This window comes from Neovison vison, chromosome 1 (genome assembly GCF_020171115.1).
Source record: "Neovison vison isolate M4711 chromosome 1, ASM_NN_V1, whole genome shotgun sequence".
Classification (NCBI taxonomy): Eukaryota; Metazoa; Chordata; class Mammalia; order Carnivora; family Mustelidae; genus Neogale; species Neogale vison.
Genome location: NC_058091.1, coordinates 56,545,777 through 56,563,717, shown reverse-complemented (window position 1 = coordinate 56,563,717; position 17,941 = coordinate 56,545,777). Strand labels below are relative to the sequence as shown.

Here is a 17,941-nt window from a genome sequence, read left to right as displayed (position 1 = left end):
TCCTTTCCTGACCATTGTCCCAAATAATGTATAGAGAAGGTTTAGTGAAGCATGGCTGTCAATAAAAAAAGCTTTTTTTTTTCCCCTCCCTATTTGGTAATCTAGAAAATAGATCCTACAACTGAGAACTGTAACAGGGATGGGGAGAAACACTTGTCACTCATATCAAGTGAGAATCCACAATAAGTAAGCACATATTCGAGGTGTATCAGTGTCTGTTAAATGCCAGGAACTACTCCTCTGAGAGATCACATTTTAAGCCTATTAGATGGCAGGGGCAGTTCATTCAACTGAAATAAGAAAGTGTTTTTTTTAGAAGACAATATGCTCTGAAAATAGATAAAAAGTAATAGCTTTTAACTTTTTGTGGTAAGCACAATGGCCCCCTGCAGGTGTCAAAAATCTCTGCAACCTTTGAATGTTAATGTTACATGGCAAAGATACTTTGCAGAGATAATTAAGGTTAAAGGCCCTTAAAAATAAGGGGATTTTTCTGGATTATCCAGATGACCCAGTCTAAACCACATGAGCCTTAGATGCAGAAAAATGTGGCAAAAGGATAAGTTGGAGAGATTTAAAGCATGAGAAGTACTCTTCTCCTCTTTGTCAGAGTGTCCATATGGACAGTGTGAAAAAGTATGTAGAAAACTTATAGGAATAACTGCTGGCTGACAGGTAACAGAGAGACAGGGACCCCAGTACTACAGCTACAAAGAACAGAATTCAGCCAACAACTTACATGAATTTGGTAAGGATTCATCTCCAGATTCTTATGAGATGCTACACGAGAGAACTGAGCCAAGCTATACTGAGCCCTCTAACCTACAGAACTATGTGATGATAAGTGGGTATTATTTTACGCTGGTAACTGTGATCATTAGTCAAGGCTGATACACATGGTATATTAGCCTCCATCCACCTACAGAAAGTAGATAAGAGACCCCCATGGAGAAGACAACTAGCTTTCATAAAATCAAGCATCACAATAAATACTGTAGTGATCTAAGGAATATTTAAGAAATGAAGAAATATTTATTTATCTGAAATGTTAACTGGACAGTGTGCTGTCTCCACTCTACTTCTGTGATCTTTTCTGATTTCCAAGTCATCAGAGACACTGAAGACCTGCTTTTCAACCAACCTGCTGACTTTAAGGCTATCCTTCAAGGGCAGTTGTTGTCCAGACTTTATTTTTTTACTCCCATCATCTCAACTAGACTATAAACTTCTTTGTGCACAAATATCAGTCTATCAACTTTCTGTACCCCTTAGCATGGCATTATGCATTCACACAGTATTAGGGATACAATAGCACAAATAAATATCTGATAGATTTATTTATATTTAACCCCAAATAGGTGATGGATCCTGCCTTGTTACAGAATATATGTATTAAGCCCTCTTTGCTCTGGTCAAAACATCAAGAAATTTTAAATAAAGCAGCATTGTAAAATAAAATAATTAATAGAGTGGAAATAATAGCAGGTTAACAATGTAATGTTTAGATGTGGGTAAGAGATGGAAACAAATAAGAAGAAAAAAGATTTTTTAAAAATCCAAGATAGGGCTGGGTGGCTCAGTGGGTTAGGCCGCTGCCTTCGGCTCAGGTCATGATCTCAGGGTCCTGGGATCGAGTCCCGCATCGGGCTCTCTGCTCAGCAGGGAGCCTGCTTCCTCCTCTCTCTCTGCTTGCCTCTCTGCCTACTTGTGGTCTCTCTCTGTCAAATAAATAAATAAAATCTTAAAAAATAAATAAATAAATAAATAAAATAAAATAAAATCCAAGATAAAATTGAGATTTTAGGAAAACAACATAGCTATAACATATAAGGGTTGGTTATGTATGATATGAAATTTATAATGTAAAAAAGATAAGTGAGGTTGCCTGTGTGGCTCATTAAGCATCTGCCTTCGGCTCAGGTCATGATACCAGGGTCCTGGGATCAAGTCTTGCACAGGCTGCTTGCTCAGCAGGGGAGCCTTTTTCTCCCTCTGCTTGTGCTCTCTCTCTGTCTCTCTCACACACAAGCAAATAAATAAAATCTTTTAAAAATATGTTTGAAATATAACATTTTAGGGGTGACTGGGTGGTATAGTCAGTTAAGCATGTATCTCTTGGTTTGGGCTCAGATTGCGATCTCAAGGTTCTGAGATTAAGCCCCACGTCAGGCTCCATACTCAACTTGGAGTCTGCTTAGGATTCTCTTTCCCTCTCCTTCTGCCTCTCCCAATCATGCTCTCGCTCTCTCCCTCAAATAAATAAATAAATCTTTAAAAAAATAATTTTTTAGAAATGTTATATTTCATCTTAAGCTCAACATCAAAGTCAAAGCTCTTTACCATTTCTTCCAAACACTCCTACCTTGTCTCACTTCTCTGCTATTCCGTAGCAGGAAACTTAGTGTCCAGTGGCCTACTTAGTGTCCAGTGGCTGGGGGTTCAAGGAGCCCCCTATTGTTCTCAGTTCCCATCAACGGCCGAACTCATGACCTTTCCCAGCTTCTAGCACCTGGAGCATACATAGCATAGATCCCTCACTATTGGTCAGGGGTGGTGGAAGGAAAGCCCCCCAAAGAGAGAAGTAATTTTCTGGAACTAGGTACAAAATCTCTGAATTATGCCAGTGATGTGTTTCAAATCTATTTTGTTTTTTAAGCCTATTATCTGTTTTCAACAAATCCAACTGGGTTCTGAATTTCTTATCCATGCATAACTCCAAAAGCTTAGACTTCTGATATGGTGCTCATATCTAACTTTATACTGTTCTTGGGAAACTTGCTAGGCAATTGTGAAACTTTGGTCACTGTGACTTAGGTAGAAATGATTGCAGTGTTTTAAAAATTCATGCGTAAAGGTTAAAGGCTAAAATTAAATGTGTAGTATGACTTTTCCAATTAGAAACAATTTACCTGAGTTTCTAATAATCAGAAAATCTGATTCAGTTATTTGTATACTGTCAACCATATATAAGGAGAGATTCTTATTACCTAGTTTTTTTAATCTGGCTTTTTTTTTTTTGGCCCTAGAGATCATAAAATTAGTGGAATCATTGAAAGAAAATAACAGGGTTTAGGTAATACACAAACTGAGTTATTTTAGATTGTGAATTGTCATAGAGGATATAAAAAACACTTTTTCAGTACTGTGATATAGGGAGACTTTTAATATAAGTCTCTGTGAACCAAGACAGAATGAGTTATTTTCACTGCTCCTTAAGGATTTCCTTGCAATATTTGAAAGTTCTTTATCTTTGCCTCTATGGAGTGTGTTTCATATGTTATGAAACCATTATTGAGTTCAGAAAATAAAATTGAATAAACTATTTGTAGATAGAATTAGAACTAGTTACATGTACAAGGCTAGAACAAATGGACTTGGCTTTTCCTTCCTCTAAGACCAAATGCTGAAAAGCATTTGAGGATTAAACATGCACTCCTAGACCTCATTATCACAACCCTGTTAGCGGTCTGTTTTGTGTTGCAGGCAATGAAAGCTTAGAAGAAAACTATGTCCAGGACAGTAAGATGGGGTTTGTCATCAATGCCATCTACGCCATGGCTCATGGGCTGCAGAACATGCACCACGCCCTCTGCCCAGGCCATGTGGGCCTCTGTGATGCCATGAAGCCCATCGACGGCAGCAAACTCCTGGACTTCCTCATCAAGTCCACGTTCATCGGTGTGTCTGGAGAGGAGGTGTGGTTTGATGAGAAAGGGGATGCTCCTGGAAGGTAAAGCAGTCTTTTCTATGTGTTTGAATAACCGTAAGGTCCTCTCTGAGCTGAACAGATGGCAACTCTGGTCCCTTTGGTTTCATGGTTCCCAGGTGTTATAAGGATAGATACAACTAGAAAGGTCAAAAGATGGAGCTAATCTTAGATGGAAATTGTGTTATAAAACGTTGAAAACTTATTGGTGAACACCCACCATCCTGTATTCTTCCAGGGCCACCCTCTTATCCAGCTATTACCCTGGTCCTTCCCTCAGAATACATGGGACCTCCTACAAGCCCAAGAAATGGAAGAAATTATACCTGAGTAGCAGGCTCCTCCCTGGCAGTTCCAGTACCAGATCAGCATCTTTCTGATTGATTGGTCCCAAGGCCATGCTGGTTGTGTAATATTTTAATAAGAGCTTAATATATGGGGCTCCTGGGTAACTCAGTTTGTTACATGTCAGCCTTTAGCTCAGGTCATGATCCTGGGGTCCTGGGAATGAGTCCCACATTGAGTCCTGCATTGGGCTTCCTGCTCAGCAGGTAGACTGGATCTCCCTCTTCTGCCCCTCCTTCCTGCTCATGCTCTTTCTGTGTGTGTGTGTGTGTGTGTGTGTGTGTGTGTGATAAAGAAATGAATCTTTAAAAAAGAGTAAAAGCTTACTATATGAAGAGAACCAAGTCTTCCTCGTGTATCCCCTTTCCTCAGGCTAACATGTTTCTGCTAACATGTGTCTTGAAACAAAAAAGAAAAGAGTTTTCTTTCTGCTGTCAACTCTCTATGGCTTCCAAAGAATTAATCAAGAAGCAAAGAAAAATGAAACCTAACAAATATATATGTTTTTCCCCAAGTCATTTTATACACATTCTGTTCTGCAATAGCTGCTTTTATGATATGTTAGCTCACATGTGACTGATAGAGAATGATGTCAGTTTAAAGAGCAGTTGTGTTCGTTCATATGAATTTTTCTAGGCAAGGGATAATCAGAATCGTGGGAAAAGATTAAAGTCTGCTATAGGAAAGAAAAAGGCCCTCAGCTTGGCTGCTATACAGTATGCCCACAATCTTGGTTGTTTTTTGTTTTGTTTTGTTTTTTTCCTTCTCATAAGCCCTCTTATCTTTCAGTATATGATTTTACAGAATGAGAAATTTTAGGAAAGCATATGTTGTGTTAAAATGGAACATCAAATCATTTAATCCTCATTGCTATAGGCATATCATTATCCTCTTTTACAGATGATAAACTGAGTGTCAGAGAAACTAAGAAACTCACCTAAATTCATGCAGAGAGTCGCTGGTAGAGGCAGTGCCATCTGAATCTGACGCTTATAATCTTTTTGCCACATCACGCTGCCTTTTAGCTAATCCTAAAATTAGGCAAAGATGCTGGCAGCCTGCTTAATGTCATTTGAAAGATACTGTTAGAGACTATCTGACCCTAAGTAATTCTCAACATATCTCTTCCTTCATATAAGCTTAAAGTTCTGTGTGCAGTGCTCAGACAACGTTCAGACAATGACGAATTTATCCAATTCCTTCCAGGCTGCCAGTTAGGTAGGAGGAGATGTAGATCCAAATGTGAGTGGGGTGGATTGAATAATTTAGGGCCTGGGGATGTGGAAATCTTCCAGGTGCTGGGCACTCTGGGAAACAGTACCAGGAGGAACAAATGGACTTGAGATTCAGAACACTGAGCACTCTCTCCTTCAAGCCCATGGTTGTCATCCTGGGTTCCACTGGAAACTAGGCTCCCTAAACTGTCAGATTTGGAATAGAAACCTTCCTTCATGATTCTCTAGGGCAATGTACACAGTGTGCACTGTACAGGACCAGATGCCTTTTTGACGCTCCATACATACGAGTTTCCTCCTGCTCTCTTTATTTGCAAGTTATCCAAAATATAGGCACATAGTTTTACTTGTTTTTCCTCCACGTGTAATTACATGTTCAAATTATGAGCTTTCCCCTGGGTTCCTTTTCAAGGATCATTTCCTCATGCTTGAAACTGGTCAGCTTAATCTGCGCTCAGCTTCTGTTTTAACCACCTCCCTCTGCTTGCATCCCCTCTCATAACACCATGCATGCTCTTGGTCCCTCTTGTGATTATTTTAGTTAATCATCATGCAACATAAACTGAGTGCATCGAGAGGATGCTATACAATTGTAATGTACAGCATGAGGATATTCCAAATAAATGCCAACATGCTGAGGAGGGACTCTGGGGTCAAGAGAAAAGAGCAGTGTTTATTAACACACATAGCACAGGGGAAGGCTTCTGTTTAGTGTCTCAGTTTTTTCCCTTGGTATCTTTCAGTATTTTTGTCCTCTGGCTTTTGGAGCTTTTTAAAAACGTGTTTTCATGCCAAAATGTTATGAATTTTTCAGTTTCTAAATGCTAATAAAGTGTGAACTGATTTCTCCTATTGAAGAGCAAATGAGGATTGAAATAAGACTTAGAAAACTTGATGTGAGGGCGCCTGGGTGGCTCAGTGGGTTAAGCATCTGCCTTCTGCTCAGGTCATGATCCCAGGGCCCGCCATTACATTAGGCTCCCTGCTCAGTGGGAAGCCTGCTTTACCCATTGGCCCTGCTTTGTATTCCCTCTCTCACTGTGTTTCCTTCTGTCAAATAAATAAATAAAATCTTTTCTAAAAAGGAAACTTGATGTGGTTTTGGAATATAGGTGAGATTCAGTGGGGTGAGGTATGGAGCCCATGACAAGAAAAAATTCTTCAAATGTCTCTGGTGCAAAATGGTAGTTTTATTAAAGCGTGGGGACAGGACCCATGGGCAGAAAAAGCTGCTGCCAGGCTTTGTGAGGGGTAGCTGATTATATACTATGGGGTTGGGGACTATAAGGGAAAGTGAGGTTTCGAAAGGATTTTCATATGTTAAAGAAGACTCACAGGATTCCAGAGGCCTTGCCTTTTTCAAGTTAAGGTTGTTTTTCCCCTCTAGCAAGGCATTAACATAAGATAGTTGGGAGCTTCCAGGAGGAATATTGCACTCTGCCCACTTCAAGTATCTGTCAATGGGCTGCAGGTTATAAGGACGTATAATTGTATCTAAATTTCCTTCTGGAAGCTAGGCTATTGGCAGAAATGCTTTGTTCTCATAGATTGCTAAAACGTTTGTAAACTGGGAGAGAGTCATGTCTTACAGGTTTGTGATCTCTATAGGTTAACTAATTGCTTTTTCTTAGCTTTAGGGCAGGCAGTAGTGCCCGAGGAATGTCACATATATCCCATCTTGGGGAGGGGTATTGTGGGTTGTCAGCTTCTACCTTGTCCTCAGCTTGCCTTCTGTTTCCTCATCAAACTGATTTATAGGAAAAAGATACCATAAAGCCAGCATTGCACCAAAGTCTTCAGTGAAAATATTTAAGGAGAGTCAACAACAATATGGGGTACAACATAAAAATTAAAGGGAATGAAAAAGAAATTATTCACCAAACATTCACAATAGGTTCTATAACCATGACTTTAAAATGCAAAGTTTTGGAGATGTAGACTAGCATCACTGATCCTCAAGGTGTGTAGGAGCCATCAGCAGGCGGTTAATAGCCACTTGGGTATCCGTCAGAAAGCTACTCTGCAGAACATCCTGGGATGGCTCCACAGCTAGAAGAATGAGAACCTTTATTTCTCAGCCAAAAGTCAGAACAGCAAAGAGATTAATACTGTGTTCCAGGTGTGCCGTTTTCCCTTCTCACCTGGTAGGTTCCATTCTCCTGGAAAAGTAGGGGAGAAACTTCCTTTCTTCTCCTAGAGTCCCCTTTCCCTATAGAGAAATTGCCAGAATGTGGATGTGGAGAAGCTGCTAGCTATCCTGTGGTTGGCAGAATGCATTTGCATGTTAAGAACAGACAGAAAAGCCAACAGAGGATAATAGTTATCTAGATAAAGAACTAATCCAGAAAAAGCCAGTAGGTTTTGGATGCCCGCTGAGATTAATGATAGCTTCCAGGAGTGCTGAGCTAAGGAGGACTCTGACTCTGAATCTGGTTAGAGAGAAAGAATTGCAAAATGGATTAGGTAAGGGTGTTGGGGCTTGGGAGGTGAAGAAGAGGAATACATGTTCGGTAGTTGCCATCTATTTCTTCCGGTCAAGCACAAAGAGCAAGAAACCATGCCTCTTAAATTCAGTGCAGGACAGTGAGAACTGCACAGGTACTGCAGCAAAAAGAATCCCATTTTGCAGAGCAGTAAGGGGGAGTCAGGCATACATTTCTGGGAAACTGCCACATGAGTTACAGCTTACTTGGAGTAAATAGCAACATGGCGGAAAGATTGAAGAATGCCAGAGGATTTCCAATGACTGCGAGAGAGACAACTTTTGTTCTCCAGTTTTCTTATGGTAATGAGCATAACCAGAGTATTTTAGGACATTCATAGTAATATAAATATGAACGATGTAGTGATATTGCCTTACATATGCAATTGTGAAATTTTTTTTTTTACGTGGCTTATGTTAATTAATCCCTACAAGAACCCCATGGACCTTTAAGAGTTCAGGGACATTCCTAAGTAGTATAATCTATTGCAAAAATGTTAGAAAAAAGATTCTAGCTTACGCATTCTAATGTCAAGTCCAGTGCTCTTTTCATTGCTTTGGAGAATGTTCTCCATTGTCTTCACTGAAAAATGATGAGGTCTGGCCCCCAGAGCACACTCAGCTGCAGTGAGCATTTCAAAATATAGATTTTGCCATAGTGTAGGATTGCAGCATTTGAAATTACTGGAATAACTGACGCCGATTATTTAGATTCAGAAATGTTTGTCCTAATCAGGGAAGAGACCAGTTTAAATGTCAGTGCTCAAGATGTTAAATCCCACATCCTTGTTAATTAAAGCTGTGTTTCTCAGATTTCTTGCTTTATTAGCACCTTAAATAGGTTCCAGACTTGGTAAAACTCACTTCTCTTAATCCAGCGTAATGAAAATGACAACTGAATGTGAAAAAGGACATTAGAATGAAAGTAATCAAGTTAAGAAATTAATGTTCTCAAGAATCATGACTCGTTCAAAGAATAAATTAGTGAGTAATGATTTGAAGGAAATGAAAAACAACTTAGCACATATAGGATTATTTGGGGGGGGAGAATTAACAGAGAAAAGTGTAGGAGTAATACATTCTTTAGCAGATATAGACAATACACAGACTATAGATGAAACACATTTTGGAAAATCAGAAAGGAAACCTTAGAAATGAAATAAAATATTGACAGGCATTAGGAAGTGCGATGATTCTTGCTCTTAGCTTCCTTCTGGTGTGTCTGTTTACCGAATTTTTCCGTTTTCTGCGTCATGTCTATACTCTCCAAGACACACGTGTTGTTTCCTCTGTAGGTATGATATCATGAATCTTCAGTACACAGAAGCTAATCGCTATGACTACGTACATGTGGGAACCTGGCATGAAGGCGTGTTGAACATCGATGATTACAAAATCCAGATGAACAAGAGCGGAGTGGTACGGTCTGTGTGCAGCGAGCCTTGCTTAAAGGGTCAAATTAAGGTAAGCTGACCACAGATGTGTTCTTGGACAGGAAGAGACCACCTGCATGGGCCTATATAAAGAAAAACAGACATTTTTCTTAGACAAGACTGCTCAGAAAGGGTGTGCCAAGCTTTCTGTTTTTGTAATTGTGTTTAGCTAAAATTGGGAAAACAAAGAAAGATTAGGAAATGAAATAGGCGAACCATTCAAATATTTAAGAATAGTCCTTCTCTGAATTGCAATGATGAGCCAGAATCTTCAATCCGATATAGAAAGCTAGAGGACAAATACTCGAATTACAAATTAAAACAAGTAAATGTGGAAACCAAAACCAGTGATAATGCTTAGTCATAGTTGTGGCTATTGTTAAAGAAAGCAGAAGCTGAACAATACAAAATAAGTGCATAATAAACATAAAAGAAGTAGAAATGAGCTAATGCAGAAGCTGCTTATCAGTTATCTTTTCACCACCACATTTTAAAATTTTTCCTGAAATTGGCATTTTCTAGCCAAGACAGAGTCCTCACTTCTTAATTATTCTTAGAAGCTTTTTTTTTTTTTATCAGCCTGGGGCAAGTAAGTAACCACGATATAGCTGTATGCATAACAGTAGAGTAAATACACATCAAATATCTAGCCTTTGGCTGGGCGATCTAATTCTTAGTAAAGAGGACATGGCAACAATGCTCCCTGAATTCATGCTATTTAAAACCAAACTAGATGATACACTAGGAAATGGAGTGTAGGGCAGTGATTGCCAACTGGCAGGAGGATGGATTAAATGACCTACTAGGTCTTTCTTCTCACTAATTTTCTGTGATTCAACTCTGGGAGCAGACAGGCTGTCACATAAATGTCACACAGCACAGCTGGGCTGGAGTAGACCCCGTGGGAGGTGCTGGCCCCTCCAGCCACACCACCACTGCCCTTCTTGGGAGCCGTGGACCGCCCCTGCAGGGAGAAGCCCTGACAGGTACACTGAGCGGTCTGGTCATGTGCGGAAATGCTGGTGCAGAAACTGGAAGAGCCTCACATCTGCTGCTCCGTGAAGGCAGAGGATTTGGAAACCGCAACACCTTTTGAAGAGCTATTGTGATGAACTCAAACTCTCAGTGATACCGGATACTTCAAGGAAGCAATAGACTTCTGAGACCATTCACACCAGTTTGTTTGATTGATGGGTGGATTGATTGCATCTTCATTTTTTTAAATGGAGTATGGTTGACACATAAAGTTACATTCATTTTATTCACCCTAGTTTTAGATGTCTTGTGTCTTCTATGCAGATGTGATATTTAAAGTACTTAATTATTGTCATGACTCTAACCAATTCAGCTGGACTCCTTCTTTGTGCTCCTGCCAAGCCCAGGGTTAGTCCTTGGATTGTGGGAAGATATGGGCAAGCAGTCCTGCAAGGTTGGAGTAGTGCGGGGACATTCAGGAGGCTCGAAGATACCATGAGTTTCCACTCTGCACAGAAGTGTTTCAGCAGTGAAAGCATGCTTGCAGCCACCCCAGTGTGATCGGCTCCTCCCCAGGAATCCCATTTCTGATTCTTGTCCTGATGAAATTCTTCCACGTGAGGCTATCTGGTGGTTTAAAATCCAGAGGCCTGTAGCTTCTTGACTATTTCCACGAAATGCCAGACCACTGGATTCTATGTTTGTCATCCTTCCTGAATGGTGGGGAAACATGACTTCTGAGACAGAGGTCATACCATGGGGACAAAAGAGAAACCCTGAGCTCATGGACTTCTGTGACTCAAAAAGGATCACATGTCTGGCTCAGGCCTTTCCAGCTTGTGTGGTAGCATTGTCTACGCTGCACACAACCACTGTAAAACAGTTTATGGAACTAGAAGTTGGGTTTTTCAGAGTATAAGAAAAACAAACCAACCAACCCTGGCAAGAGAAAACTAATCATTCTAAAGATTCTCTGAACTCCAGCCCCCTTTCACAATTCCCGGCTATTGCTGTGATTGCTGGCAGGCCATGTACGGAACCTCACATACCATATGGATTCGGATTTGCACAGTCCAGAAGAAAGGCCTTCCCTCCCCGAGTTCAGAGGAAAGGCTGTCTGCATACATCTCTATGCCTAGATACTAAAGTATTTCTGGCAACACGTTTGCATTACGCCCATGCAGTGTTTGTTATTGAAGAAGATCCCAGAAATCATCGCGGAGCCATTACAGAGCACTCGCTATAAATGCAAATCTCTTGGGGTCTAATTTTAGAAATATTTTGTACCCTGCAGGAGGAAAATATGCCTGTTCTCAATGGCACCTGGAGTGGAGGTGGGGGTGTGTGTGGAATGTTTGTTTGTTTCCCATAAGCACCAAGGGAGGTATGGAAACAAATATAATCTGAATCCCATTTACCAAATGATAGCACTTAGATTCTTACACCACCAATTTGCCACCTACCAGGCCCAGGATGCAGAGAGCCAGATCCCTCAGTAGCCACTACAAAGACAGGAAGGAGAGAGGCAATGAGAGAGGGGCTTGTAGGACTTGCCCTTGCATTAACTGGGAAATACACTGTTGAGAAAAGGAGTATTCATTTTGATATCAAATGCCATTTAAAGTGCTAAAATTGACTCTTTATGATAACCCACAGAACTCTCTTATGGTAATTTCTCTCAAAGTAGCTGAAAGTCCAGTTTTCTTATGTTATTGGTTTTTAGAAATATAAATATAATATCTTATAAATATCTTACAGAAACAGAAATTTATTTTAACCATTCCATAAACACAGTTAAATAAGATCAAACATTTTATGGTTGTGTGTTACATTAGTCAGGGTTCAGACAGGAAGAAAGAACCCTTGCCAGGTTGATAAAAGGAATTTAATATAAGCAATTGGTTATAGAAGTGAAAGAGGATGCCCAGGGCACCTCAGAGGTGACCAACAGCTAGAATCATCTTCACCCTGGGTCAGAGGGACACAAGGAGGAGTCACAGCTGCTCCTGAGATGCCCCCTGAAATGGGCATGAGAGGATACTTTGGCTTCTCCTCTCTCCTTTTCTTGGGTCTCCCATTAGGTCCTTGCATTTTGTCAACACCATCCAGAAGACACTAGCAAGAAAGCCTGGACAATGTAGTTCACAGGTTTCTTGAGACCTTATGACTAAGCAAGGCTTAAGTGCTAATGCATTACTGGGAAGGAGAATCTCAGAGATGCAAGAACGAAGGGGAAGGGGAAAGGAGCCATGGGAGCATGGAGAAACACCAGCACCACCACCATCACTGAAGCAATGCTTTACTGAGCAGGATGCCTCTTCACTGAATACAACTAGTTGTTCAGCTTCACAGAGATCTCTGAACAGGCTGCTTAGACTGTCTACTGGAGCAAAGAGGGGAGAAGGATGTGTGCACCTGTGCCATGCCATTTTCTGCTCCTCTGGTCAAAGTTTGCTCATGGGAAGTAACACGATCTGATCCCTTTAGGCAGCCACTGGGGAAGCCAGAATCTATGGGAATCAAGGGAGAGACAGACAGGTGGAGGAGCCTGAAGTAAGGCAACAGTGATAGAGGCTGAGGTAAGGGTTGCAGAAGGGTCCAGGACTTCCCAAGAGCCAGTGGCCAAGGGCTTAAGAGACAGACTTGAGGAAGAACATCTGAGGCAGCACACAATGTGTGGACAATGGATCTGTGAGCAAACACCAAAGCCTTGGCACTTATGGTGGTCTCGCGTATCAAGTGTGCAGCGATTTTTGTTGGTGTGGTGCAGGATAGGAAAGAGCCGAGAAGGGGCAGGAAAGCGAAAGGAGGCAGTGAAAGAAAGGAGAAGGGAGACAATAGAGGTCAGAGATGAATGTTTATCAAGCATACTCTTGTGCAAGTACAACCATAGGTGCATTACAGTCATCATTTTAATTATCCCTTAAAACAACCCTTTTAAAGCTGATACTATGGCCCCCATGAGAAATCGGAGGCCCAGAGAGGCTGAGTCACTTGCCTCAAGCCTTCTCAAGCTAGAGAGTGCCAAAGCTGGGCCCAGAGCCAGCCTGAAGCTCTCATCAGCGCACTGCATCAGGTTGTTCAACTACTGTCATTAGAGGATATGATGTTATTTCCTACAAATGCAAGTCTCAGTTGCTAAGCCTTATTTTCTCAGTAGTTGACAATAAAATTATAAATAGAGATCTACTTTAATAGGGAATAGAATCTAGAATTGTGGAAGCAATATTAGTGAGGGAGCTTGGGAGAGTTTAATAGAAGCAGGGAAACCAGTAGAGAAGTTGAGGGAAAGGATCCTGAAGATTTTTTTCACTGGCTTTTATTCTTTTTTTCCTCCCCTTAAGTTTGCCTTTGGGTTCTTTACTTAAAAGGATGGTTTTGGGGCTAGGGGTTTGGGCATGAGGAATGAAGAGCCCTGATTCCTCCTATTCTCACCCAGCCAGTCAAAACAGAATTCTGGAGAATTACGTGAACATAATAGAATGCATCACAGATGTATCCTCATTCACACATTCCATATTGTCATATAATAAAATTCACCTTACATACGTATAGAAAAGCCCAGGTACACACATATCTTACAAACTACAGGCTTTGAAATAAAGTTAACTAATTTCCTTTCAAGGGATGAGTCTGATTCCTTCCTATTTGTTGGCATTTTCTTTTCTTTTCTTTTTTTTTTTTAAGATTTTATTTATTTATTTGACAGAGAGAGATCACAAGTAGGCAGAGAGGCAGGCAGAGAGAAAGAGGAGGAAGCAGGCTCCCTGCTGAGCAGAGAGCCCGATGTGGGACTCGATCCCAGGATCCTGAGATCATGACCTGAGCCGAAGGCAGCTGCTTAACCCACTGAGCCACCCAGGCGCCCTTGTTGGCATTTTCTATTGGAAAGATAAAAGTTTACTTTCAAAAGGTATTAGCAGTGTGGACCTCAGAAGACTCTTTAACTTAAAACTGCTAAAGCCCTTTGCTCAACTTCAGCTTCCATGTCGCTCTGTTTACCATTCCATTTAGATCAGCAAATAGGCCAAACCACAGAATTGTTCAGTATCAAACTGAAAGGGACATGTTCATTTTCACTGTGATCCAAGATGTCTTCAAAGATGAAAGAACACTCAGACAGTCTATCAAGAAACCATTTACATTGACCTTTAATGTAATTATGTGTCCTTAGATTTAATAATGCCATAAGCATGATTAGGTAATGCTGCTAGAGGAGTTTGTCTTTGGATTTTTCTGTAGCTAAGTATAACTCCTTGAGAGAAATTGCCAATGTAGGAAACTTATAGTTTCTAGTAATATCTTTCTTTAAATATATGATTGCTAATATTAATTTTCACATTGACATTATTACCTTTCAACATAGGCCAGTGATTAAAAAGCAGCCACTTTGTTGTAGATCTTTTATTTCAGGACTCTGCAAAGATTAGGGATGAGAGCCTCATATTCCAGAATATTTGTCATTTTAGTCACCCAACATCATCCTTTAATGCCTGCTTTTAAACCATTCTTTCTGTAGCCTCTTTAGCATGATTTTTCTCTTCCTCTGTACATTTTCCTGTTCTTGAAAGAACTCTTTCTATATTTACAGTTGCTTATTTAACCCAATTCCAGCATTATTCTGCAAGGGGTGCTGTCTCTCTGAAAGACTGAACCCCCATTTCACCCAAAATCATCAAGCAATTAGTGCCACCCTACCTTTCCAAATGATAAGAAAATAAATATGATAAGGATGAATTTTATATGATAGAACACATATTATTTGCCAACAATCCTTCATGCAGAAATAACTGTAGGAAATAGATGTGTCTTGAGCTCATGCTCTCCAGTATCAAAGTTGAAAAGAAAATATAGGCCTATCATAATGTTTGTTCTTCAGATCATAACACACCTGCCAATATTACAATTAAATATCCTCAGGGAGTAAAACAACTTTGATAATGTGATAGAATATGAAACATTGTATTATGTGAAATCAGATAGATGAACTTTGAAAAGTGTTATCATGCCATTTATTTTGCAATGATGAGAACATTGCAAAAGTTTCATCAAAATATAAAATAACCAAAGAGAGGCTATAGCATCATTTCCTGGTAATTTACCACTTGAGGGGATACTACTATCCCTTTAATCCCAATACCTGGGATTGGGAGGTTAAAGCAGTGGGGTGGGGAGAGCTCATATGATGCACCCCCTTGCACTCTTCCTACCCTCACACTGAATCAGCTCACCTGCTAATTTTCTTTTAGGTTACATTATGGATAATGCAGGACAAATTATTTTATGTGCAGCTTTTCCATCTGCAATTGCTCCAAAATTCAGAGTTCAAAGTGGGTCATGCTGTAGCTGCAGTTCTTTATACTTGTAGCTATTTTTGTTTTCATGTTAGGCCACAGCCTTTGGAATAGTTTCATTCTCCTCCAGTGTGTGTGCTTTGAAATTGCTTGGATATGCTGTCTTCTCTTCATGGCAGTAGGAAGAGGAACTTTGTCTTGAATTTGGTGGCAAGAGAATCATTTTAAACTGACATCTACCTTGAACAAATGTTCCCATGGTGCAAGCAATCGTTATTCCCTGGTCACTATGTAGCTTGCACGGGTGTGTCATGGCCTCTCCCCACCGCCCAGCCCATCCAGCCCATTTGCCTGAAGCTTTAGGAGATTTTTTGAAGTTATCGCAAGCCTACTAGCTGTAAATTCCCTTTGGAAACTCCCTGTATCTGTAATGATACATCTTTCTTCCTATTTGCTCTTTCTTCCTATTTGCTCATAATTTTGATCTCGTTAGGACTTCCCTCATTCTTCCTCACTTTCAAATGTGAAAAAAAAAGAACACATTAAATTGACCACTCATGTAGCCACCAACTACAATCAGTAATTATGAATCCTTCACTATATTTCCTCTCCCCGCACCCTTCTCTTAATTTCTTTATTCCTCTCTCTTTTTCCCCACCTAGTGTTCTCCCTGAACCTGAGCCATTTGAAAGTAGAAGCAAATAGGAAACTCCATGCCTTAATACCTCAGCTTGTGTTTTCTCAAAATAAGATTATTCGCATACAACCAGGAGCTGAGCTAAGAAGTTAGCTATTATATCATCAGCCACAACTGCCCCATCCACCTCCACTTTCTCTTTCTCTTGTGATTCAAAGCAAACTACCCACTTAAACTGTTCATAGTTAATGCAGCCATTTTGGCAACCAGTGAAATGATGATATGCTTTGTCCATTATATAATACTTTCTAAATCCCACTGCAGGATGGCAATATCTGAATATAAATTGCCCACAAGAATGTAAAATTTTTCTTTTCATCTGAGAAGGCTGTGATTGCATAACAATAATACGATCTGCTCTGGTGACTAAAAACATATTGGCTATGATTTTTTTTAAAAAATGAAGATAAAACACCCTTTTTTGGGGTATCTTATTGTGCATGTGAAAACATGAAATTACTATAGTCCCTCTGAATGAGAAAAAAATTCTTTAAGCACTAATCATAGTGAGAAATTCTTGGAATTACTAATTTATCCACAGCCACTTTGAGTAATACCTATATGCTTGCCTCTCATAGGTTGACCAGAGCTATGCTAATCACACATTTACTGAAGCTGTTGGTGATCCCCCTAGTTTCAGACCCAGCTTGCCAATTTCTGGGGATGAGTCCTGCTAGGTGCTGCTGCTAACCACATGATATTGGACAGTGGCAGTGACAGAAACAGGGCCCATTTGTTTTTGTAAGTAAAGAGTTCTTGAAGTATAAGAATTGAAGGAGGCACTCACTCTCAAGGTTGTGCAAGTGCAGGGTGCATACTTACACAACCCTGAGGGAGAGTGTCTCTTTAAATGTGGCCCCTAGGTGCTACACTAACACATTGCGTTAGATTTTGAGCTCCTTAGCCTTAACAATTGGGTTTCTCAAAAATTTATGCCATGTATAGCACCATGTCTGGCACACAGCACCACTAAGCAAAGGTTGATTGAGTATATATCTACCAGCCTCTGAGATGTAATTTTGGTTCTCAACATAACATGTCATCACCCTCGCAGCCATTGTTACACTGGGAAGAGCCTAGCTTTGGAAGTAACTGAACATAACATGACTGAGATTTGCACAAGACATGGATCCCTTCTGTAGTGACTTCCTCACCTGCAGAAATCACATAATTAACTCCACCCCCTGGAGTGGTTGTGCAGGGTGGTGTAATTTTGTACAAAGGTCCTAGCATATAGCCTGGTTCAATATATGTCTGCTCTTGTGATGATTTTATATTACTATACCATTTTTATTACATTTTCCTTGTAATAAATTACAGCGTGGGGATTTTTTTCATTGGCATTTTTTATTTAGTTTTTGTAAGGTTTTCTTCACTTTAATTTTTCATTCTCTTTGAATTCACTTACATTTTTTCTGTTTATGTCATAGTCTATATTATTTTTCTGTTTTCTTCCATCTGCATTATTGAGTAATTAATATATGCCAAGAACCATGCCAGTGATGTAGGCATGGTTACGAGGACCCAGAGGAAGATCCCATAAGACCAACCTAGAGGGCCCTTGGCTTCACACAGGATAGAAATCAAACATGAAACAAAACAAAACAAAACAAACCAGGAGCCAGAGAAAGTGAAAGAAGAGTTTATTGAATAGCATGAGTGGTAGAGAATGGCAGACAGAGTATCTGGGAGACTCAGAAAGGAAAGGAGAATGAGTCTTGTCATTGTTTGGGGTTAGAGATTTGTATTAGAAAAGGGTCTAGGATTCATGTTT

The 17,941-nt window shown here is 40.2% G+C and overlaps 1 protein-coding gene across 4 annotated transcripts in view; it reads left to right on the top strand.

Moving 5' to 3' along the window:
• GRM1 (glutamate metabotropic receptor 1) overlaps positions 1-17,941 on the top strand; it is a 427,511-nt gene that overhangs the window by 352,787 nt on the left and 56,783 nt on the right. For all 4 annotated transcript variants that reach the window (XM_044247123.1, XM_044247125.1, XM_044247126.1 and 1 more), the window contains exons 4-5: positions 3,484-3,730; positions 9,064-9,232. In XM_044247123.1, the coding sequence (XP_044103058.1) occupies positions 3,484-3,730; positions 9,064-9,232 (416 nt within the window). The remainder of the gene's footprint in view (positions 1-3,483; positions 3,731-9,063; positions 9,233-17,941) is intronic.